Source organism: Pararge aegeria, chromosome 22 (genome assembly GCF_905163445.1).
Source record: "Pararge aegeria chromosome 22, ilParAegt1.1, whole genome shotgun sequence".
NCBI classification, from domain to species: domain Eukaryota; kingdom Metazoa; phylum Arthropoda; class Insecta; order Lepidoptera; family Nymphalidae; genus Pararge; species Pararge aegeria.
Window position 1 is genome coordinate 5,268,553 of NC_053201.1, and position 24,780 is coordinate 5,293,332.

General features: G+C 34.6%; 1 protein-coding gene across 3 annotated transcripts in view; it reads right to left on the bottom strand.

Annotated features, from left to right (window-relative positions):
* Positions 1 to 506: 506 nt before the first annotated feature.
* The window catches only part of LOC120633617, a 383,246-nt gene continuing 358,972 nt past the window's right edge, over positions 507 to 24,780 (bottom strand). For 2 of the 3 annotated variants that reach the window (XM_039903865.1, XM_039903864.1), the window contains 6 exons: positions 6,087 to 6,265; positions 5,125 to 5,276; positions 4,505 to 4,709; positions 4,004 to 4,165; positions 3,387 to 3,484; positions 507 to 2,514 (listed from right to left, as the gene is read on the bottom strand). In XM_039903865.1, the coding sequence (XP_039759799.1) occupies positions 2,274 to 2,514; positions 3,387 to 3,484; positions 4,004 to 4,165; positions 4,505 to 4,709; positions 5,125 to 5,276; positions 6,087 to 6,265 (1,037 nt within the window). In that variant the 3' untranslated portion in view covers positions 507 to 2,273. The remainder of the gene's footprint in view (positions 2,515 to 3,386; positions 3,485 to 4,003; positions 4,166 to 4,504; positions 4,710 to 5,124; positions 5,277 to 6,086; positions 6,266 to 24,780) is intronic. The other variant, XM_039903863.1, reaches the window with a different exon arrangement.

Below are 24,780 nucleotides of genomic sequence, written 5' to 3' on the forward strand. Positions count from 1 at the left end.
GAGAAATAAAAACTCTTTGAAATTACTCCTGCAAAATGGACAAAACTCTTGATATTCTGCCGTTCAAATTATTTTTACATATTCTTATTATAAGTCCGTTCGTATTAACAAAATTGATTTAGAAAAATAGCTCTTTTAAAAAAGAAAAAGGTTTTGATTTCGAAATGTTTTTTTTAAATAAAATTATTAAATACTTTTTAGTATAATGTTCTCTTATCTCAATTCGAGCTTTTAAACTACGAACGAACTTATTTAATTATATGATGTGTGTCAAGAAAGGCATATATAATTCATTTTATTTACTTAAATACAAAAATATGCTATGCTTTAACGCCTCAGTATAAAATAATCAAAAACAAATTAAATTGAAATACCAAGCAGACTTCATCAGAAATAAAGTTGTTTTTGTAATAATTATAGAAATATAATTTATAATATCTTCAATACTTTAAAAATATATATTTATATATTTGTATTAGAAACTTCAAAGAATATATATAGCTAACTTTAGTGATGACCAAAAGATATAAATTTCATTATCGATAAATATATCTCAAAAAAAAATTTAAGATTTGCATAGCTGTATCATAAATATTGTATAGATTTGGGCCAGTTTTTATTGGTAATATAGGAAAAAGAGCGCAAATTTAGTTACTCATAAAGTAAGTAAATGTACTTGAAACATGATGAAACTTCAATCATACTAAGCGCACACACACCCTTATTAAGTAACCTATTTATTAATTGTACTAAAATAGGTATACTTATAGAAACTTATCGATAATGTCAATTGTTAGTAAATTATTACTATAAACCAGCTAATTTGAACTTCATCTGATACAGATGATATTATTTCGGGAACACATTTTCCATTTATTGTTTGAACTTTTGCATGAGCAATCAATAGTCTCTAACAGTAAGCCTGGTCCTAAAAAAATGCACGAGTTACAGTTAGGTACCTATGCTAATGCTACATATTGTAGTAAGTAAACCTTCTCTTAACGCTTAGTACTCAAATTGACGATAGAATACTTGCTTAGTTATTTTAAAACGATCGTTTCTAGTCTCTTACCAAACATACATTACTATAAGTGCCCCATCTGCCACAACATTTATGGATTTAATTATGAACCAAACTTTTAAAACCAAACCACACATACTCGAATGTACCACGTGAAATATTAACGATAAAATAAAATAGCACAACACTAATTTGATGTTTCAAATGTCACAACCTTAAAATAAAAGACTCGCGTTATGTGTTAAACATTTTTCTAACGCGTTCGAACATTTTTTTTTATAGCAAAAGCTATTTTTATTGTTCTAGCAAACCCATCCTTTCCCTTATCTATAAAAACAGAGGCTCCTTCCAACATTCGTCAATGCATAGATTACATACCTTGTATTTATTTTTTAAGTATCAAAACTATGTAATCCATCCATACGAAATTCCAATTATCCAATTCCAACTTTTATTCTGTATAAAGTTTTACTCGTTTTAGTAAAAACATCATATTCTCGCTCTTGTTAGAAATTACTTATAAGGACACTACACATCAAACCCTCCGACTGGCCACGAAGTCCGGCGGCTTTTGTGAAATTAAGCGCGTAAAAATCGCGGTTATGCCTTCGACATCTCGACACAAATAAACGAAAATATTTTCCAAAAAGCCGTGGACAACAAGCCGCCGCCTTTGCGGCTAGGCTTGGGGTTGGCGGCTTTGTTGTGCAGACTCTTACAAATTATTGCTAAACTTAAAATTTATTGCTAATGCAATAACATTTCATTACCATAACAGAAATCTTATATAAATATCGATATGTTGCTGTAACATAATATTATATCGATATTTTAAGTCGTCACGTCGTGTATTTTTTTTAGCACATTAAAGTGTCTGTAATCTTTTTTACTCATCTATCGATATTAGGTATCATTAAAATCTATCGATATTTACTTAAGTAACGATAACATCTATTCTTACTGACAGATCTTTTACATATAGTACTTATCTATAACCTTTAACCGAGTCCACAATGTCGGATGACATATTAACCTCCTTAACTTATCGATATTTAGATTCTCATATAAACCGAAAACGCTAATGTAAAAATTAAAGTTGTCGTCGTAAAAATGTCGGATGACACTAGAAAACGCCATTTACCGATAGTTAGAAAATAATTACTGTCTCATTGACAGATTTCAGGTGGACAGCTGTGACTTTGACAGCTGTCAACAAGTTGACACAAGGATATTATAAAGATGCGTTCACAGTTCACACTGGTGGCGGTCCCCGTACGTAACGTAGTTGAGGTGTCAAGGTTTGGGCGAGCGAATTCAATGCATCGCAGCACCTCGGTCGCTCAACAAGCCAGGCTGCTAGGAGTAAAGCAACGAGGCATAGTTGTATGGGGATTGAGGATCGCAGTACGCGCCAAACCCATCCGCTGCGAGGGGTGTAATCGGGATCTCCGGAACCGGTTTTGTTACTCGATACGGCGATCGCGTGGTCGGTCCTGAAGAGACAAAAATAATTTATATAAATAAATCACGGAAGACTGATGAGTGTTGGGCTCCCAAGATGCCGGAGAGGCGATCTCGCACTGGGAATACTCAGCGTTAGTAGACCTTTCATTTGATGGTCTTACAAAATTAAGCAAATCAAGTGGTGCAAGAGCGTAGAGAGTAGAAATCCTTTCAAGCGACCTATGGTCACAGTAAATATATAAGCTAAAGCAGTATCGAAAATAGACTATTGATAAAAATAAATAACTACCTACACTCCACACAGCCTACTTACACTACCGCTTGTCTCGACAAGGTAACCCCGACTAAAGAGGCCTCGTAAAAACGTGCATCTGTCTGTTCGCACGATATTTCGTAGTTTTCATACTGTTTTAATATATTTACTGTGCTATGGTCTAGCAGATTGAAGGTCTCGTAATCGAGTTTATGTGTGACTTTTTATATGGGTCTCCTATATTATTTTTTACACCTAACTTTCATTTACTTCTCTAAAAATTAACATCAGACTCAGTCGCACTGAAGCTTGGCTGGCGTTTGTGATAAGGAAGTAGGAATTGTTTATAATAATAATAATAATAAATATACTACGACAATACACACATCACCATCTAGCCCCAAAGTAAGAGTAGCTTGTGTTATGGGTACTAAGATAGCTGTTGAATATCTTTATGAATATAATACATATAAATACTTATAATATACAGATAAATACCCAGACACTGAAAAACAATCATGTTCTTCACACAAACATTTTCCAGTTGTGGGAATCGAACCCACGGCCTTGGACTCAGAAAGCAGGGTCGCTGCCCACTGCGCCAATCGGCCGTTATCTTGAGAAGGCAGATATGTTACATATACTTACGTCACATCATCTATTTTCATGTCTGGGATGCTCTGTTCAACTAAAGCCCGGCATGATTCTTGTAAAGTTTTCACCTCATTCTCCGTCTGTTCCATGCGCTGTAAAAGGAAAAGTTGCATTAGCATCGAAGGTGTTCAGACGATGAAGATAATTAATTAAAAACCGAGTGTATCTGCGATTTGCGAATAACTGAAGTTTATCTAAACAAGTATATAAACTTTTATACTCATATAGACACTAAGAAATTTGTCCTGAATGCCTACTTTTAACAAGATACAGTGTTTAATTCCTCCACTGACACAGAAGCGTTGGTACATTTTTAGGGATAAGGACCAGCCCGATTTTTTTAGCGCGGCAAACTTCGTTTGCACCATTCCACGGTGGTTTCCATTTCATAGTAAAAGTATAGTTATTGTTTGGTTATATGTTAATGTGACACCCAAGTTTTTGGAGAGTTCTAGGCTTATCTCAAGAACAGCGGCACCGATAAAAAAGAGACATACACAGATAGATAAAGGACTTTGTATTGTTCTTTTCTGGAGTTTGTTTATACACGTCTACTTATATAATTCCTTAAACTGACATATTTCAGAGATGTTCAAGTGTTCATTGTGTACCTTAGCAATGGCTCGATGTGCGGGTGAGTTGGGCGCCAGTGCGGCTTGCAGACGTTGTGCCAGCTCGCGTAAAGCACTGAGCCTGCGTGCGCGGCACCCGGCACCCTCGCTGTCGCCATCAGAAATACCGGAGTCAGACAATGAATCGCATGTTGATCCACCCTGGAAACAAAAACAGCATATAGCTAGAGCCAATGAGGTTTTCAATAGGTTTACACTTATTTTTTCGAAAAAGGTTTGGGAATTATCGAAACAGTGTATTTTTCGTAGTAGAATTTGTTAATTTCTCTTAAAACTACCTTTTTATATGTTTCATAACTTGATATCCGGGAAATAAAGTAGAAACACTTTAAAGTCGATTACGAGCTCGGTTCTCACATGATATAAATAAAAAAACACCTATATAGAAGGCGAAGAAGCCTAAGGTCGGAAAATGTCCTACAGTGAAGAAAGGTTTTTATTCGAGGTTACTACTACTATATAAACCAAATAAATTGTTACCTTTTTCTTATCCAGAAGCGACGCAGCGAGCTGTCTTATATGAGCAGTCAGTTCTGAGTGATCCGCCAGCGCCGTGCCGCGGTCATGAAGCGCTTGAAGCGTCGCAAGGTCACCACGTAACGCGCCTTGCAGCTCGCGAAGAGCGCTCTCCCATTCTGCCCATGCGCATACTGCCTTCTCTAGTGAGAGCAGTTCGTTTGACGTGCTAAGATAAAAGAGAAAATTCATGATTGTTGTAATGTTAGGGCTTGGAATTGGGTCAAGTTCTATGACTGCCGCAACTTAAGACGATTAGTGTATTTATTTAACTCTTCAGTGGAGACTTAATTAAGCGCTAACCAATGCGAATGTGATGACTGCAGATCAGAATTCAGAATACATTTGTCAACTCTTTCCGCAGGTGTACGAAGCGTCAAATGAAATATAACAGAGGAGAGGCAGTAGCACCTGTCTCTGAAAGTCTCTCCAGCTTGGTGATTATGGGCAAACCCTCCGGTTGGGAGAGGCCTTTAGTCCAGCAGTGGACTGTTATAGGCTATCGATAGAATAATTAATAAAAAAAAGTTGTATGTTGTTTTCTTAAAAAAATATACTACCCGCGATTAACAATAGGTACTAACCGTTGGTGAGCATCGTCCCATGCAGCAAGTAAGGCTGTCAAGTCAGTTGTAAGGCCGTTGTCATCTGACTCCATTTCTCCCAGCGTCCGACGCACTGATACAGTGAGCTTCAGCATCGACACCTTGCATTCTAGAAGACGGGAGAGGCGCTCCTGGGGGGTAGAACAAATATGATCTGTTAATTAAATTGCCTCCTTGGATACTTATAGTTACTTATTTTGAATTTCCTTTCTCGTTTAAGCATATTTTAATAGCTAAATAGTAAAGAATAGGATCCCGGATTAAATTAAACCAAGTCGAGTTTATCTGATAACTCACAGAGTCGCTTTATACGATACTTATCTTGATTCTTAATGCGTTCCAATTTAGATGTATGATATCAGTTGAAAGGTTGCCAGATTACTTGCTAAAGGTTGCATAATAATAATAATTTATTGATAACGGAATGTCTTTATAGGTCATAAGCAATTTCATAATTAACTTGCTAAATAGTTTCGAATCACTCATATATAAACATTGGGTATAAATAAATTGCATTTAGCAACCAAATTCCAATATGGATGAGGTGTTTGAAAGAGGATTCAAAAATTACTAAGGGGTCTAACCAGGTTTGCATATCTAATGAAGAGTTATTTCCGTTTCTTGAATGTACAATAATTCAAGGTTCGCTCCAAAGGGCGCAATCCAACCAACAAATAATGGCTAAGGAAGAAAGAGCGTTTGGTACTGTAAAATTTGATGTAAGTACGCATACATAGAATCCTTCCAGGACTTTTATAGGTACTAACCAACCAGGATTTTTTATCCTTTGTTGTTCCTGATTCAGATGTACCTTAATTTGTGGCCAGAGAAAGTATTTACCAGGAGCGCAGACGTATACGAAAGTCTCACCTGGAGCTGCTAATACTTTTGGCACCGCAAGTCAACTTTGTCAACACCCAAAATAATCTGGTTTCATTTACCTTGAGCTCCTCGATCCTCCTATTCAGCTGTGCTCGAGTGTGAGGCTGGGGAGCGCAGTCACCAGGCTCGCAGACATCATCAAGAGTCTCACGTAGAGCTGCGATTTCGCGGCGCAATCGACGAGCACTTCCGCGGCGTATGGCAGCCGCTCGCAACGCCGACCATCTTGCTGACACCGCTGGAAGACAAAATTTTGGTATTTTAATTTGGGTAAGCACTTCAGTAAAAACGGCGATCGCCGTATCCAAGTGTAAATCACCGCTCATACTTCAGCAACCTCTTTCGGGGTTCATACATTTGACCCGCGACCCGTGACCTTTAGTTTGCCGGTTATGAGTTAGAAATGATGAAGTAGCTTACATATGCCCTTAGTAAATACAGGTACAAGTACTAAAGCATTAATGTCTTCGTTTTTAAAAGAGCTTAATTCACTCATTCTTCTGGGAGGGTCTTATAAATTATTTTGCTAAAGTGTAAGATAAATCAACTACGATTACCCCGATCTGGAATCTAGTAAGATAACGTACTATTAACTTTGATTTCTTGACTTTCTACCATTTTTTTTAAAGAAATCTACGTTACTTTTTTCTACCTCTTTATAACTGCCGCTCATAATGAGGCGGCAACCTTTATGACAAAAAAAAAGTTTGGAGAGAATAGAGCATTCCGTCTTCATCACTTCAGAATTTATTGACGCAATTTTTTTGACAAAAAAAATGGCGAAGTGCGAGAATAACTCGCGCAACCATTTCTTTTGTATAGAAGCCCCCCTTAAATATTGTTTTTATTTCAATTTTATTATTGATTTTCAAAGTAAATAATATAACTCAATTTTCAGTGAACATTTCAAGTATCTACAGTTATCAATATCGAGCAAATAGTAGCAAAAAATCACGTTCCTTGAATGGCAGCCCACTTAATGATTTATTTTATTCTGTGTTTTAGTATTTGTTGTAGCGTCAACAGAAATAAGTACCTTCAGCATATGTGGTAGCTAAGACACTTGAAATTTGCTGACAGACGGATAGACAGACAGACAGACAGACAGACAGACGGACGGTGGAGTCTTAGTAGTAGGGTCCCATCTAGGCGTTTACCCCTTGGGTACGAAACTATATCTAAATAGTACTTAGTTCGTTTTTTAGTAACATATTCGCGGTTCATTAGGACAATGACCTAAAAATAACAAGCGAATTTTCTTTGTCACAATTTCGCAATATTTAAATTGCTATTTGTTCAGAACCAGCATAACAGATACACAGTAGATAGCTATGTAAATATTAAACCTTTTGATAAGCAACTCTCTGGTAAAGGTGAACGCTCATTTGGCCGTGACAAATGAAGAATAAACCTCTTTTTGCAATTCTCTGAAATTACTGCCAAACCGAAAGAACAGCTTTTCTTTCAGCGCATTCGCTACTGATTTCATCCACAAAAACAAAACAGACAAAGATCAATTAAATTTAAGGACACTAAGAATATGAATATATGCTAAAGCATGTTAATCTTCGTAATAGCTGAACTGGTTTAGTTGGAGTTGTGCCTCTTCGGCTAATTTTGGTCTTGTTGGCAAACTGAATCGATACCGACGAACCTTGTGTACATTGTAGAAGTAAGAAGTAGACGCGGGGAAACTGAAATTCTGCGAGATTTAAATCTTAGGTAATATTTAATATAGCTACGAGTGGGGTGAACAAATATGCGATCAGTTTGTCATAACATTTTACGGCGTTATTTAAAGACAAAACCGGATTCATGAAATAGATGTATACCTAGCTCATATACCTACACTGAAAGGTGTGTCTACATTTGTCATCGAAGCAAGCTGAGGAGTTTCTGTCAATGTATTAAAAACTGACCCTTATTCCTCGCGACATAGAATAGTGAATAAAATTCGCTATGTAGGGCGTGAATACGGTGTTTAGGATTGGCAGTAAAAGACGCAATTTTTATACGCATTCGTCATTTTATATGACGTAGGTATGCTTAGAACTGCTATAGAAATATGGCATACTGTATTGTATTAAAATTGTAAGGAGTATTATCATTTCAATAGAGCGTACTATTATGTCCATTATAAGAAATGTTCACACATAGTTCGCCATTCATTACCGTGGCGAGGTATTCAGCCATATTTGAACATGGAAGGCGTCGAGTAACTAACAAAGGCCGTACAGAAATAGCCGGCCATTCAAATACCTACATTGCTTAGTGATCTTCGAGACTTTAATGGGGACTGCGTCTGGTACTATCCCAGCAAATATTCGAATTACGTCACGTATATTTGCCGCTACCTTTATTTTTTATGCGGTCAGGCTGCGGCCGTAGTAACCATCCTGCCGCCAAGCGTTTTTAGCGTTCCGGTACGATGTCGATAGACCCCAAAAAACCGTTGATGATACCCATCATTATTGGCATAAAATAACTGCCATATCGCTAACAGGTTAGCCCGCTACTATCTTAGATTGCATGCGATATAAAATGCGTGCACAGGGTTTTTGACCAGGGGATGCATAAATAAGGAAGATGCACGAAATTGAAAAAATCTTCTTTATGAGACACAGAAATTGTAGGGTAGGCAGCGCTTTTGCGCTTCTATAAAGTGCACGCCACTGACTGCATGATCTTTCACCACCAGGTCAGATTGCAGTCAAGAGCTAACTTGTGAATTAGAAAAAAAAGTTACATCATTTTATATTTCTGCCGGTAAGCAGCAATGCTGAGTTCCGGTCTGAGGCTGCCAGTCCACCGGAGTGGAGAGAGGCAGCGGAGCCGAGAAACTGAGAAATATTAACCAATAGGATTGCACAAAATCTCCGCTGCTCTTAAGTGAACCAGACTCAGTACGCAACGGCGCTCCGCATTAGTCCGTTTCCCGGCTCCGCTGCCTCGCTCCGCTCCGGTGGACGGGCAGCCTTAAGCCTGTGTAATTACAGGCACAAAAGGCTTAACACCTACACCTCAACTTGATGGACCAGGGCGGCATGTTGCATGACGTGCTCCTTGCATGCCCTGTGAAGTGTTGCTATGTTTATAGGCGATTGTTTAACGTTTTCCACTTACGAGCTTGGTCCATCAATTATTGGGATGACAAAAAGTAACTTGTCCAATGCCCTCACAAACATAGATTTATAAGAACCCACGGTAAATTATGGCGCAGTCAATCCCAGTGCGTAACCGCTGGCACCAAACCAACAGTGTAATGATACATACATTAACCTACTGCCTCACATAGCTCATACGCTGGCCGTGCACCGACCCACATACAGCCAGAAGTATGTGCCAGCTACTGCATGTAAACAAAGTATTTTTAACGGCACACCCTGCCTTGATATGTTTTTTTTATAAATCTTCACTAGCCTAATTAATATACCACAGCTCACGGTGAGCCTCCATTTTTTAACCGGAATAAGTCAACAAGGTTAAAAAAAAGTTGGAAAAGCAGAAGACAAACACGGAACCCAAAATCACATCGTTAATGTCTAGCTGTAAACGATTATAAATGAGGAATGGCTACAAAACTAGGCGGAACATATGAATAAGTGTCTATAATAACTCTCTAAATGCCATCGGGTCCATGAACTTGCCTTTGATGTTAAACAATCCGACAAATTCACGGGTGGGTGCAACGATCTCGCAAATTTTCGCATTTAAGTAATTATTTCTGAGTGGTCTTGTCAGGAAGTGAATTCATTTAGAAGAACCAGATCTTTCTGGGTCTTCGGCGAATTTTTTTTCGATTATTCGCTACCACGGTAATTTTATCTGAATATTTTAACGTTATTTAGTTTATTAAGGGATATGAAACCGAACAACTTTTGATTTTCGCAATTAGTTTTGGATTTTGGATTGTTTTTTATTGAGGCTTCTTCATAAAGTTCATGCTATATTTCAAGCAAATTATTTTAAAACCATACAAAAGACAAATTTTAAATATAAAAGTACAATTGTACTTACGCGAATCATAATAAAAAATTAAATCGAAATAGTACTTTTTAAGTCTGTTAAAAATACCAGTAATTTCATAGGTTAAGGACGGGAAGTCAACTGAAGTCTTACAATTAACCAAACGAGTGGTACCGCCCAGCAATTGTTTCAAGGATCGATTTGGCTGGGCACAGACCAATTTGCGTTCCGCAGGAAGCCCGTTTGTGTTCCGTAGCTAACGTCGAATCCAACCCATTACTGCTTCCTTGTTGTAAAGGCAATTTGCAAATTGGAACCTTGGTGCAACTAAATCACGGCGATAAATAAGGTGATTCATAAACTCCGTATGAATATACTAGCATTTAAAAGTAACTATATAACTGAGAACAGAAGTTAGATTTTTACCAGTTCATTATCTCAATTTACTGGTAAAATTGTAACTCACTGACGCCATTTGATTTTCCAATAACTTCTTAGTGTTTTCAAATGTTATTCGGGAGATGGTAGTAGCGGTGACTAGTTATTTTTTCCATAGATTTATTAGTTTAAAACTTTATTTTGTTGAAAACTAAACTAGAGTTAAAGTAAACTCAATTAAGATTAAGTCAATTACTTCTATCAATGCTTAAAATAAATGAACTGCCGCAACTATAATAAAATTTGTTTTCGATAGACGTAAAACACGTTGCGCAATCTATAACGGTGTAAAATAATAAATCAAAAGGTCAAAAAGTGGACGTATTAAATTTAATTAAGATAACAAGTTAATTTAGGAACTTGATATGCAAATATTAAGAAACTCTACGGTTTGGTTGCAACATGTCCTCACAATATATGCAGAGAAAGCAGACAAATTATATAAGGTTTTACACATTAACGAAAGCGCAACGGAAAGTCTATGGAACACAATATTAATGTAGAGAAGTCAGTGTAGTACAAATGAATAATCTAATAAATAATAATATATGTCATAAGAGGTGTAGGTCGTTCGTTACACATAATAGATATCTGACCATAACGTACTCCACGTTACACAACTTTTAATAATGTTTGATTATAATACATTACCAAGTTGTTTCTTCATTCCACAAATCTTAGCACTTGAATTACAAAGATCGAAGTGCTTCAGAGTTATTTTTAACACATCATATTATATAAGCTTCAGAAGGCGTAGAAATTAACTACACCAAACTAATTACACCAATTATTATCCGCACGACACTAAACAATACCTGGGTACGGAGGAAGATAATCTCGATCCATTACAGCACTGTCAACTCGATCATGCGCGGGAGTCGACGAGGCGGCAAGGTCGAAACTGCACCTATTCATGTTCCAATTATCTTTTGTTTCTGTAGCCTCTATTCCAACTAGATACAGTTGCTATTATTTATGCATGAGCATCTTGGTTCGCGACGGAAAATTTTGCTATTCAAAGTTCGAATTTCGGACTAGTGCATCTATTGCAAGCAGCATAGGGCATCAACTGCGGTGAACGTGTATCTGACTATTGCGAATAGGCTGTGACAGACGGAAAACTAACGTTAGCCGAGGGCAATCTATTATCTTGAAATGTACGTTCGAATTTAGGCCTTATTTCAAAACAAATTTGTATTTTGTTAAGTGCAAATTAACAGACAGTGCAACCGACATGTAGACTGTAACGAATTGTAAGTGACCTCGATATAACAACGATTTTAAGAATTAAGATTTTTTAACAAAAAAATCTGGGAAGTTAGATATTACCTACTAGCAGAAGGTAAATATTGGTAACCATCTGGTAGCATAAATAGAAATAAACTCCACGCATATACTAAATTGTGTTACCTATATTGGTATTGTGTCAACGAGAAAAAGGGTTCATAAGTATACATAATAGACAAAAAAACGATGGTAGTAATAAACCCAACCTACTAAACGTTAATAGGCTAGGATATTTAAAAAAAAAACCTTCCACTTTTTATAGAATTCCAGACATAAACAAAAAGCCAATCATTAAAAAGTTCTCATTCATTGAAACTTTAGAGTTTTTATAACTTCAGCTAAGAGAAAAGAAATGGGTTCACAAAACTACTAAGATAATTGCTTGCAATAATGAAACAGTCAGTCACCTCAAAATTCCGCTATGAGCAAGTACAGCACGCATGATTCCGCGCCAAAAATGAACAGGAACTGGTGACGTGAACGAAATAATTAATTACTTACGTAACTAACTAAATCACGTAAGCTTATTACGGTGTCTAATCCGAATGAACGATAAAAAAGATAAAAGAGTAAATTCCAGTTAATAAGTCTCCTTATCTTGAATTAGCTTTTACGTAAGCTTTCGTAATTGTAAAATAGTAATTTAATAAAATTTTATTTAACAAGAAATTGAAGTAAAAACTTACAGTAACGAAAAATTATAAGCGTGATATTTACAATCGATTAAGATCTAAATCATGATCAGTAATCCAAAAAATGAAGGTTATGTTTGTACCACTGCAGAATGCAAACATTTATTTATAAGTTTACAGAATAGACGCGATAAATAATGCCCGGTTGAGTCAACTCGATTAAAAGGTACAATTTTAACCCACTTTCGAGCTGTCTTCAATAATATCAAATATGACATAACCCACGCAGTAATTATGATGTTCGTAGTTATGTAATCAATAATTTATTTAAACGAATGATGTCAGATGAATATAAAAACCAGTTCTCTAATAATACAATGGGATAAAAAAAACCTTTCGAAAGGATCTACACAATGAAGCAAACCAAAAACATAAAATGCTCACTCCCACGGCTCTTCTACTGTAACTTCATTTGTAATGAGAAAAGCCGATTTCTAAATACCAATCTGAACAAGCTGATTGTTAACACCAATTGGATGCAGAAATCAATATAGGTAGCAGTGTTTTTGTAGGTAACTTTAAACTTTATAACAAACAAATTGATAAATGGAAAACGCCTTCACTAGCAGAACTCTACAGTTCACACTCTAGAATCTATCGAGAAAAAACAAAATCCAATAAAAAAATAAATGGCATAGTTATTTTTATGGCAATGACCATTTATTTGTGTTAATCTTATTTTCAGTTTCTTTAGTCACAAAATATTTACATATATATTAAATATTTTGTGAGTAAAAAAACTAAAAATAAGTTTAGTGCAAATAAATGGACATTGCCATAAAAATAACTATGCCATTTATTGTATAGATATGTTCACTACACTATTGTAATAATATTATACTAGCGGCGAGTGGACATATATTCTACTTGGACGTTATAATGCATTCAGATCTATAAGCGGATGTATTTTCTACAAGTCCAGTTATAACGCTCGGCTACTTGTAGACAAGGTCATTTGCATGAGCAAATTGACACTCAATCCGTTGGCACAAATGTTTTTGCCACCAATTGTGGTTGCGTAAGCTGCATTCGCACAGATGCAATACGAGATTATGATCTCGGAAAAAAGTGTGCTCTCACGACCTACTTATGACTGCTAAATTTAAAGCAGTGAGTATTGATCTTCAGTAAAATTCTAATTGTTTCTTGGAATATATTATATCCTGTGTATATCGGAGCTTTTAGTTTTAGTCTTGTGTAACGTGTAAAATTCTCTCAAGGCTCTAGACTTTGTTTTTAATATGGAAGGATAATTATAACATGACTGATAATCAAAGCTATTTTAAACTCCTTGAGTTTGAAGTAAAACATTATATTAGAAAAGTAAAGGGTACTAACAAGATACGAGCTAATAAAATTGCTTCTAATCTGGACTTATGTATTCACACTACAAAAATAGCTTGTTTAATAGCATATGCAAGCTTTATTTAACTAAGAAGCACCGAAGGGTTTGAAAGCAAACACATGGATGAGTATGCATTACGAAAATGGCCGTTTACTTTATTTTATCTCATTAACATCCTTAGTGAAATGGATACAGATGTTGAATGTTATAACACTTGGATAAAAGAAAACGAGAGTAAGAGTGACATAGTTTTAAATTTGCATAACCTGTGCGTTATATTAGTAATCTGTATTAAGACTACTGGTATTATTATCATTATAAAACTGAAGATGTGTTATTTATTAGTTATTTAAATTTAAATTAATAAGGTTTTCTAATAAACCCGATTCAATTAAACAATCAAAATTTAAAAATTATATAGTGATAACTGACGAAAAATTAACACATCGACGCATAATATAATTTCAGTATATCGGAGGATCTTTCATAATAATTAACGATGGAAACGAAATCTAACTAAGAGGAAAGCAAAGTAATAAGTATCAATAAAGACGAGCTCTTATTTTCATATATAAAAAATGAGTATATAATTCCTTCGTATTGCTGCATTATAAGGCATGTTAGCCAAAACTAGGTTTTAAGAATGACAGTTTAACATATTTAGTAAATAGCTAAGACTTGCGATTTCATACAAAAGTATAACCTACGGTAAACGTTTGAACAGACATAAGCATTCTTCAGCTTTATAGTAAATCAGGGTAAGTAAAGATAGATGTAGCTATAAATTTAGCAAACTCAAAACTACACTAACTAAGGACATTCATATTTGTATAATCCGTTTATCAATAATTAGCTTTTATATTTTCGCGAAGTATGTATGGTGGATTCATCAACGAAGATGTTTGAAACTAGCATATGACCGTAATATGACCTTGAAAGAAGAAGAAGGTAAAAATGGTAAGATTAAAATTGTACCCGGAATAAGTGCTAGTACAGTTGAGGTTTCTACTGAAAATCAGAGCCGTAGTATTACTTGGCAGGTACCTACTGCCATGGTGCTGGAGTACAGAGCAGAGGAGGTGACAAGATGATTAACTACAGGAATGAATCGCTTTTTTATAATTCTTGGTAAGTTTATAATTTTGTTTGTGGCCTTTATTAGGCTTATTATTATTATTACTATTAATGCAAGCTAGTAAGTTATTAATATTAGAAACGCGTTGTAAATAGTTCAATTAACAAAGGGCAACGAAGAGAAACGGAGAGGCTAATGGTGACAAGCGTGGGTTATGTTATATGTACGTGGGTGGACGACACTGCGCGGTCAAGTACGCCGTTTACTTTGGTGTTTATTTGCTTTGCTATTAATATTGTGTTTGTTTTGATTACGTTACAGTGTGAGATTTGCCTGCTCGCAATTGTAGAGTCTTTTTCGAGTACCGAAATATTATAACGTCAAAGTAAGCAAGGACCTAATGTTCTTCGTTTCAAAGTCGCACATTAATTATTACCGACTAATTTAATTTTACAAAAGTTTCGCTAGGACAGCTAGTTGTAGAAGTGTAATTAAGCTAAAGATTATTTAAGGAAAAAATAATTCAAATGTTACACTAAGAAAATTGCACATTCAATTATTTTAATTAGGTATATGTAAATGGAGTTGCAAAACTATATTTGAATAACGAATGTCGACGAGAAAGGCTGTAAAAATAATTTGCAAGTGGACGCCCGAGAAGCAAAGACCAAACGACAATGTGATGTTTATCAATGGATGATATAGTAGCTCTGCTATGCACCTAACTAATAACGGGATAAATCGTCAAATCGTAAATTTTTTTTCCTTACCTCGAAGCTACAATCATTTGAATATTTCGTGATACAGATTACTTACCAATTTCATCGGTATTGTTATTAGTGGTGGTGACAGTAAAACTCATTTTGGATATTACGTTTTTTTCACTCAAAAGTTCACGTAGTTCACAAAACTTCACTTGAGTTCACTAAACTACGATATGATCTTTAAACGTATTCCATCTTATGCACCTACAAACTGTATAACACAATGAGCAAACTTTTCTCTGCATAAAATCCTTTGGTACACTTTACAATCAAATAATTTAATACGTATAAACAAATGTAATATTGACTTTAACGTTCGTAATAATCACTTTCAATTACTATTATCTTCTAAATTATCAAGCCATAAATCTAAAAAGCTTTGTCATTAACCTTCATCAGTCTTATCTTGACATGAATGCTTTCATGATTCACAAATGAGTCGCACGATTTATTTTACAGTAACTTAAAACAACAAGCGCGTGCGTATACCCCAATGTATTTCGCGGTTTTGTTTTATAAACATAAGATAAAGAAGAGACTGTTTGTGAGCACATTAATAACACAATGAAATGATAAGATATTGAAACCAATCAGACTTATAGGTTGCATTACAATATTAGCAAATATGAATGTTGTAACATCTAATAAATTTGTTAATGCTCCTAAATTGAGTCATATTGCTAATGCTTATCATTTTTTAGTAATACTTAATAAAAACAGATTACATAATTAACGCAATAGCAAGCTATTTACAATTGCAAATATGATTGCGTGATTCTTCAAATAATTTGTTGTACTGGCGAAATCGTAATCTTAACGAGCTCAAAAATAAATATGTGTAAGCATCATACTACATGGATGCAAAGTGCATGTACGGGAAAGCGGTCTTTCACATTAAACAATGGTTATGCTGTTGTTTGTAAGTGAAATTACATAAGTAACAGCATCTTGCGTGGGAGAGAACTTTATTGACAGACGTATGATGATAACCAATTTTTTCCACGACCATGGATGGTCTAATTGAAATAAAGATGGTTATCTAAATTATCTAAAAAGAGCAGTCTGCGTGACTATTGCGTCACAATGCTGACAAAATTTCACTTTCTTATCATTAGCGAATAATACAGTCATATCGCAATTACTTTTTATAGTCCACTTAAATTATCCTAATTTTTACACCATGCTAATTATCATTTCTGATAGATATCATATCATTAGAACTATATGCATTGTACATTATATGAGGAATCGTGATGATACTGGTATCGTTAAAGCTTGTTTTTATAAAAATCCTGCAACTGCTAAATTATGAGAAAATAACGATATCAAAAAGGATGATATACTTTTGGACTTGCCGATGCAGTTAAATTTTTTGTATCACAAAAGTTGGATAGTTTTCACAATGTTAAAGAATTTGCTAATGCAAGGTTTGTAGTACCTAATGGAATTTAGCTAGTTTTAGCAGATTTCTAAATAGAAAACAGGGAATTGAATGCAAAGAAATATCCGACGGAGATAGCGGTACTCGAGATGAACTAGAATAGCCGGTCGGATAACCGTTACAACCTGACAAACTCAATTAATCGACGAATTAATCTTTAGTCGAGCAACAATACCGAGAACGATCGCAGAAGCCGGGATGTTAGAAACGCGTTAATGGGTCCCGATTGTGATTTTAATGCGAAGAGAATACTAAAGGAAGAACAACTGTTAACATCTTTAATTTATTTTTGGCTGTTTAAGGATAATAGTATTATACTCTTATTTAAGAGTATATCCATAATAATCTAACTCTCTTCAAAGGCATCAAACTCGGTTGTAGCATTAAGTTAATACGCCGTTTTATCAAAGTATCTAATAAAATGAATTTAAATAAAATATTTTAACAACAAGCTTTTTATAGTCTTCAGAGCAAACTCTTTCATTTGATACCCAAAACATTGGCATAGGAATAAAATAATTGACCCACTATCGTTAGGACTTAGTTGAAGGATGCTCTTACTTAGTAACCATGAATTATCATCGAAACCAAACGTGTATGCAAAATTTCAACTCATTTAGTTGGGGGGAAAAGTTTTAAAATTGAGTTGTTAAGATGTTACTTAAAAAGGTTAAAAAGAATTCTTAAAATACCGAAAGTCAAACGGTTAACTAAAAATACAAAAAATTCAACCAATAGACTGCAATACTAAAATACAATAGAAATTCAGAAAACCGTAAGTCTGCAAAAAAATTGTCACGAGATTGCTTCATCGGTCTGAATGTAAAATTCATGAGCAATAAATTTGCAAAGTCAATCGTGAGTGAATCTCGATTTCCCGATTTACAAATATTGCAATGGTATTTTCTTTGCTGAATAAATAGTAGAGGTTAAAATATATATTGTCATATTTAGCATATTAGTGTCCCAGTTCTGGGCACAGGCCTTTTCCCTCAAAAAAAATAGGGAAAAATTACTTTCTTTTCCACGCTGCGCTAACATTTAAACACCAAGATCGTGGTATTAGGTACCTTATAGGTTTTAGCCCGAACCAATAATCATTATTATTGAACGGTAGTACGAATGCAAAAGAACATGAAATTAGAAATTAAAGCTAGCAATAAAACTTTACGAAAACATTTCGATGCCGAAGTTTTAAATAATTTTTAACGAATGAATAAGTTCATAAATACACGCACGAGTTAAACCACAAATCAGTTCGATGCCTTTCACCAAAATTCGGTTCAACCGTATAGCATGTCCTTATTCCGGAAACTTTAAAAAAGGGCGAGTTGAATGCACCGGACAAATGCAAAACAGGCTTTATGCTTATTGAGCTTGTATGTTGTCGTATGGTGAAACTTAAGCCCACGTATGACTAAGCGAATCCTGCAAGTCTACTTTCCTTTACACGGGACGCAATCGGTTATGCCATGCCACTGATTTGACTAATTATAGGCAATAACGACAAGGTGGTTAGAGGGATAACGCCCGAGCCGCTTAAAGCGTGTTCAAAGACATTATTACCAAGAATTTCCAACTCTAAACACGGCGCAACTAGTCAAGATTAAAGACACTAACAATTTTCATAAGTGCCTGGTATAACATTTTCAGATGAAAGAAAAAGTTGAAATTAATGGAAAACTTTAAGAAAAGGGAAAGGCTTTATAAAGGTAAAGCAGGAAAGTAATGTTTTTTCTAAAAATAACTCTTAAAACTATATGCAATAATGCCTGACTAAAATCACCATATTTTGTTACTGAAGCACTCAGTATAACTGGGAACCTGCACGTAAAAGAGTTATTATTTAAGTTAGTTAAATAATAAATGGTATTTTATTTTCTTATACATCTTGTCATGTAATATTTGGACATTGGGTTTTAATTTGTATATTATTATTCCTAATTGTTTAATATAGTCACTTTATAAAATTAGAGAAGTTTTTATTAGGGTATACTTTTTGTTGCAACGTACATAAAGTTTAATTAATTTAAGAATTACTTCATCAAAATACTTTAAGAAATTACTTACAATGCACAGGGTAATTAATAAAATAATAGATCGAGAATATTTAAAATAATTCGGGATGTGATCGAGGTATGAAAACAGAAGGGACAAGGTTTTTAAAATATGAATATCAAGTATTGATAAATAACTGCACTGCATCTTTAGTCTAGCGGTTAAGATAAAAACGGAACACGAGTTTCTGGGATCGATTTACGGGTTGAATCCAAAGTTGTTACAAACACTACGTAAATCGAAAAAAAAACATTCTTCACAAAGAGTGACTTTTTACTAACAATACTATCTCTAAATGTCATTTTTATTATCTAATATGATTTATAGAGCGTTTGGTATTTTGTCGTAACAGTCATCAAGCTAGATATAGCGCGTGCTCGCTCGCCAATACCTCACACACTGTCTGCGATGAATGCTGTCCTGGAAGCTAAACTTGATCTGGATGTGTTTGCTGATCAATAGATGAAGATCAAGTGTGGCGTCTGGAGTTTTGTGAGAAGTCGGCGGAAATGTAGATTCTTTTAGTTTTTTTTTTGTTATTTTTTAATATTTATTAATTATATTATTGGATCCTAGCCTTTCTAATTAAAAATTATAATAATAAATATAATCCACTGTAATTTTAAATTATAGATAGAGCAAAATGAATGTTACGACCGTGACCTGATCAGGTCTTAGATGACTAATTTAATAATACATATTGGCTTGGCTAAGTTTCCATAATAAGAGATCACTATATTAGGCGCATTATGAACTTTTTGTGTTAATTCTAAGATTGGTCATGATCTCACTAGTCAGTGATAATACACAAGGCAAAATATAGACAACGGAACCTAACATATATATGAAGGTTCCTTGTTTGACTACTGAACCCTGAACGATTAATCTAAAGCTGAAGCTTAATAAACTACATAATATGAATTAAGCCACACATTAATAATAAAGACAGTAAAAATTGTGTGCAAAATTCTAAAACCGCAACATTCGTTTAAAAAATGTTAACTTTCACGTAGAGAAAGCAAAACAGCGGTTGTGTTATAGCATTTACACATAATCTAAATAATTATCCAGTTATTTTAATAGCTTAAATAAAGGAAAACAAAAAATATATCTCAAATTGCAAATAAGAAACATTTGGATCGTATAAATGAGAAAATAAGATTTATTATGTTTTCATCTAGCAAAGGTTACTGGAGATTGGAACCAGTTATACAAGTGATGTTACGAAACCGTATTAGAATTTTTAAATTATTTGTAATCTGACGGCTTCATCAAACAGTAGCCAGTTTCATTCGCGATATAGTAAAGACACATTAGAAACATCAACGGTCATGTTATATAATTTTATTTACTGACTGTGTACCCATTATGAAATATCTATTATGATTGCTATATGGACAACTGCGGTCGATGAACTATTTCATAAACTCTATTGTTTACTAACAATGCTTCTGTCATCAGTTAATGGTAGCGTATTCGAAAATAACGGGACCTTTACGAAAATTGTTAATGTTACTACATTACATACAGCAGAGCCTAAAACTTATGGTACGGAATTATACATACAGTTACAGGTTAAGGATTTATAAAGGTTAATTCATTTTTAATTACTTAAAGAATTACACATTGCAGTTTAAATAGTTTGTCAAGTTATCAAAATTATCTCAAAAGATTCTTCATGAATATAAAATAAAAATGAAAAGAAAATGAATCTGTTCAATTTGGACAAATATAATATATCCTGTATTTGGAAGTTAGTAGAAAACAACAGAATATTGGTGAAGCATGAAATATTTTGTGTGTTCAAGGTCAAATGTTTATTGGAATCAAAATGTTTACTTTAGAAAAAATATTTTACACAAATGAATGCTCTATTAAATTCAATATAAAAATAGTTTCGTCGCTTGCGATCTTATCGCAAATAGTAGGATAGACTTTGTTACCGCGAAGGTCGCTTTGCATAAACATTCAATGTACTAACTAGGTACCTCTCAATTACGCGATAACTTTATTTTCCACGGTAATAATTCAGTGGGCAATTGCATTGAAATTGCAAATCCGTCAGAAGCGAAAGTGTGCACTCATGCGCATCTAGTTTACGAGAGAAAAGTGAGCTCAACGTTAATATTAAATAGCACTAATAAATACTTGATTGCTACAGCACAGAACCGTGTAACATACGAAGTTAAAATCGTCACAAACGTTAAACTTGAACACAAATCACTCGCGAATGAAAATAGAAATGTCGGCGAGGACACGACTGCCGCTCGCGACGATCTCAGCTGATCTACCGTATTATATGTAATTCACCTTTGGTACGTGTTGCGACAGAATAAGCGGGCGCTTGAAGCGATCGCACCGAAAACTATGTCCAGATAAGTCGTTTATCGTATACAACAATGAAGCCATTTAAGCGCTTTACGGTGGTAACGATATTACGCTCGACATGAAAACATTATGAAAATGAGCTTGTTTCAATTCACGGTAATTCAGGATTAAAAGAATTGTAGAGACTGTATTGTTTTAATTCGAGTTCGATGATGGCACGGAACTAACTTTCTTTGAAGTTATGTGTGTTTAAGCAATTAAATATTACTGGAAGAATTGAGATCCTACCAATTCGCACTTGGCCTACGATCTATACCCTTATCATACTTGGAGCACCCGCGTCCTGTAGTGGACAGGTAATGGGTTTTTTAATGATGAACTATTATGTAAAATTTAGCCGATTGACATTATGAGGTGATTCATTTGTTGATGACCCAAATGACTTCATTTTAATTCCGCGTGAAATAGATACATACATTATTATTTGAACCTTCGATCAACATTGTTAACTTTGACTAGATTACTCCACCGCTCTACCTACGCTTTGATCCCATTAACTACTTGTAGTTTTACAAAACTTTAGTAGAATTTCTAAAAAAGTGCTTATTTGGCAAGACGAAGAAAAATATATAACATATATCTAGTTATAATTGAGGGATCAAACATATAGTCCATCTAATGGAAACTATCTCCTTTAAAAAGCATAAAATTTGGCAAAGCATGAACACGTCCTACAAACTGCTGCTCTGTGTCTGTGTGCATTATCACCTGAGACGTAAGTGTTAATGTGCCTATATTTACACAGCAATGCCAATTGTGGGAAAGCCACAATATTACTGTTTGTTATTAAATGAGGCTTTAAAACTTTTAATAGGTATCTACTTGTTTCAGCTTTTATGCAACGTTACATTAAAAGGAAATTTCTTCTCAGTCGGGTTCTAGTTGATCAACTTTTATTTTATATCCCTTCTTGGAATAATCTAAGCGAATTAACATCACTGGTGTTAATTTACCTGTGATAAAAATTCTAAAGTAAACCGGTCTTGACAGATCGAAAGTGAGTATTATCCTTGTCACAAAGTTCTCCATGGAAAGCGGTTGCATATTTTAGACCCGTAGATACCTATTTATTATACTGATGAGTGTTTAACCTCATCATATTTTTAGGAGTCATCAACATCATCATGTCTTTGGACATCCACCAAAGTCTGGTGTCGCTTGGGTCCAGTGGCTTCCTGCGACTCGCTTGTCATCCATCCTCCTCGTCGTGTGTCTACCAAAATTGCGAGGTCACCATTCAAGAACATTGGGAGACCATCGTCCATCCATCGTCCATTAGCTTCGCGCCTCGTTGAGCAATGTAACTCTGGTTCATCTACGGATCTACTCATTCCTGATTTGAACACGCAGAGATATTCCAAGCGTAGTTCTTTCTATCGCCGCTGAGTGACTCTGAGCCTTCTTTAAGAGAATCATATTTGACAGACATCGAACGTTTTTTTTGGAGTTGGACAGTGCAGTGCTCGGGATATCTTACCAGGGTAGGCATTAAAGTAGGCAGAAGGTATAAAATGGAAAACCACTTCTCGATACACAATATTTTGAATCAAACATTAAGTCAGGCATTACTTTTTGCTTGGAATGTACTGTTTATGCCACTGGCCGTAGATACCTCTTATTTACTTTGTAATTTAGCTGGTTATAATATGCATCTCAGTATTGCTTACAATTACTTCCGAAGGTTGTGTTGTAAATTATACGAAACGAGCATAATAATAACCTATTAAAATCGTTCAGAGAAACGTTTTCCACCACCGACCATAATAGTTAGAATATTTTTGTTGCGAAGTGAAGGCCAGACTGCAAACTTTTTAGTTTTCTAAAAATTGCACTCTGATTTTAGAATAACGTTCACTTATCCATGATTAAGAAATGTTATTTATGTTGTAGTTGTGTTTGTTTGTGCACATTTAGTGTATGTAGGTATTACTATCTTGTATTTTAAAGATATTACATTTTCTGCTGTGATTTTTGTTACAAATATTAAAATAAGAAACTGTATCATGCTGATAAATAATTCAAAATGATTTAAAATAAATTAATTTCAAGTAGGACTCCTTATAAACACTTTTAAAACGTCAAGTCTGTTGGTTTTTAGTGACTCTATACCCGCTTCGGAAGGCAGATTCCACCGAGAAGAAGTCGGCAAGAAACTCAGCAGTTCCTCTTTTCCAACATCAATATCTACAATATTTTTGAAGTTATACTTCTTTTGGCGCGTTATGGAAAAATGGTGAGAGTAAATTTTTACGATACGCGCAAACTGTCACAAAAAACCGACACCATGAAGTTAGCTATAGTCAGCATTTTAGTTTTTCAACAACAGTCAACATTTTGTTTCTATCTTGCGGGAGATGAGAGCAGAGCTGTCTACTTCCAAGTAAACTTGGTTTGCCCCATTACAATCCTGGTAAATTGTCAAATCGAATTGTATCAAACATGGCAAAATAGACCATGTACTGTTTTAACACATTGGATACAAATAAAACTTAGTTTAACGCATAAAGAGAATAGAGAAACAGCAATTTAAAAAATCTTAAATATAATTAAATATGTAATACAATGCTATTTAATTGAATTTACTAATAAAAGTTAAAAAGCGCTGAAGACTTATGATCATAGACGTAAACTCAAAGCTTGTATAAAGAAGGATGTCGTTCGTTTTATGTAAAACTACCATTGGTTCTTTGAAGTGATTAAAAAAAGAAAATGTCATCTTAACCATAGACAATCCAACAAAAAGTGAATGCATTGACCGACAACGTTTCAATAGCATCTGTCAAGCAATTAACTTGCCTCGTAGGATAAAAAGCGGTATTTAGACACATTCAGAGCAATCAAAAGCCTTCGTTGAGGTGCTACGAGTTTTATTTTGTAATCGCATCATTAGTGATAATGCTAGTGCAATCAACCCGTCAGCCTTTTTACCTTGGGTTCTGTGAAAGGATAGAGTTATTAGAATTTATGCTTAAATTTAACATAAAATAAAACTTTAAACAAGTCTTTGAAGAGACAATCGTTTTACGAAATTTTGGAGTTGGTTTAAAGAGTTAAAAAGAAAAGCCTTAAATATTAAGTTTAACTCAGGTAAATAATTTTGCCGCATAAAAGATATATCTCCCGTATATCGGTTATCGGATTTCATTACATTAACAAAACAAGCCTCGTGGTTAGGGCGGAGTTCGACCGTCGGCACGCACCTCTTAAGAGTTATCTGCGTTTTGAAAAATTTAAGATCACTTGCTTTAACGGTGTAGGAAAACATCGTGAAGAAATCTTCAATATACATAGATGAAAAT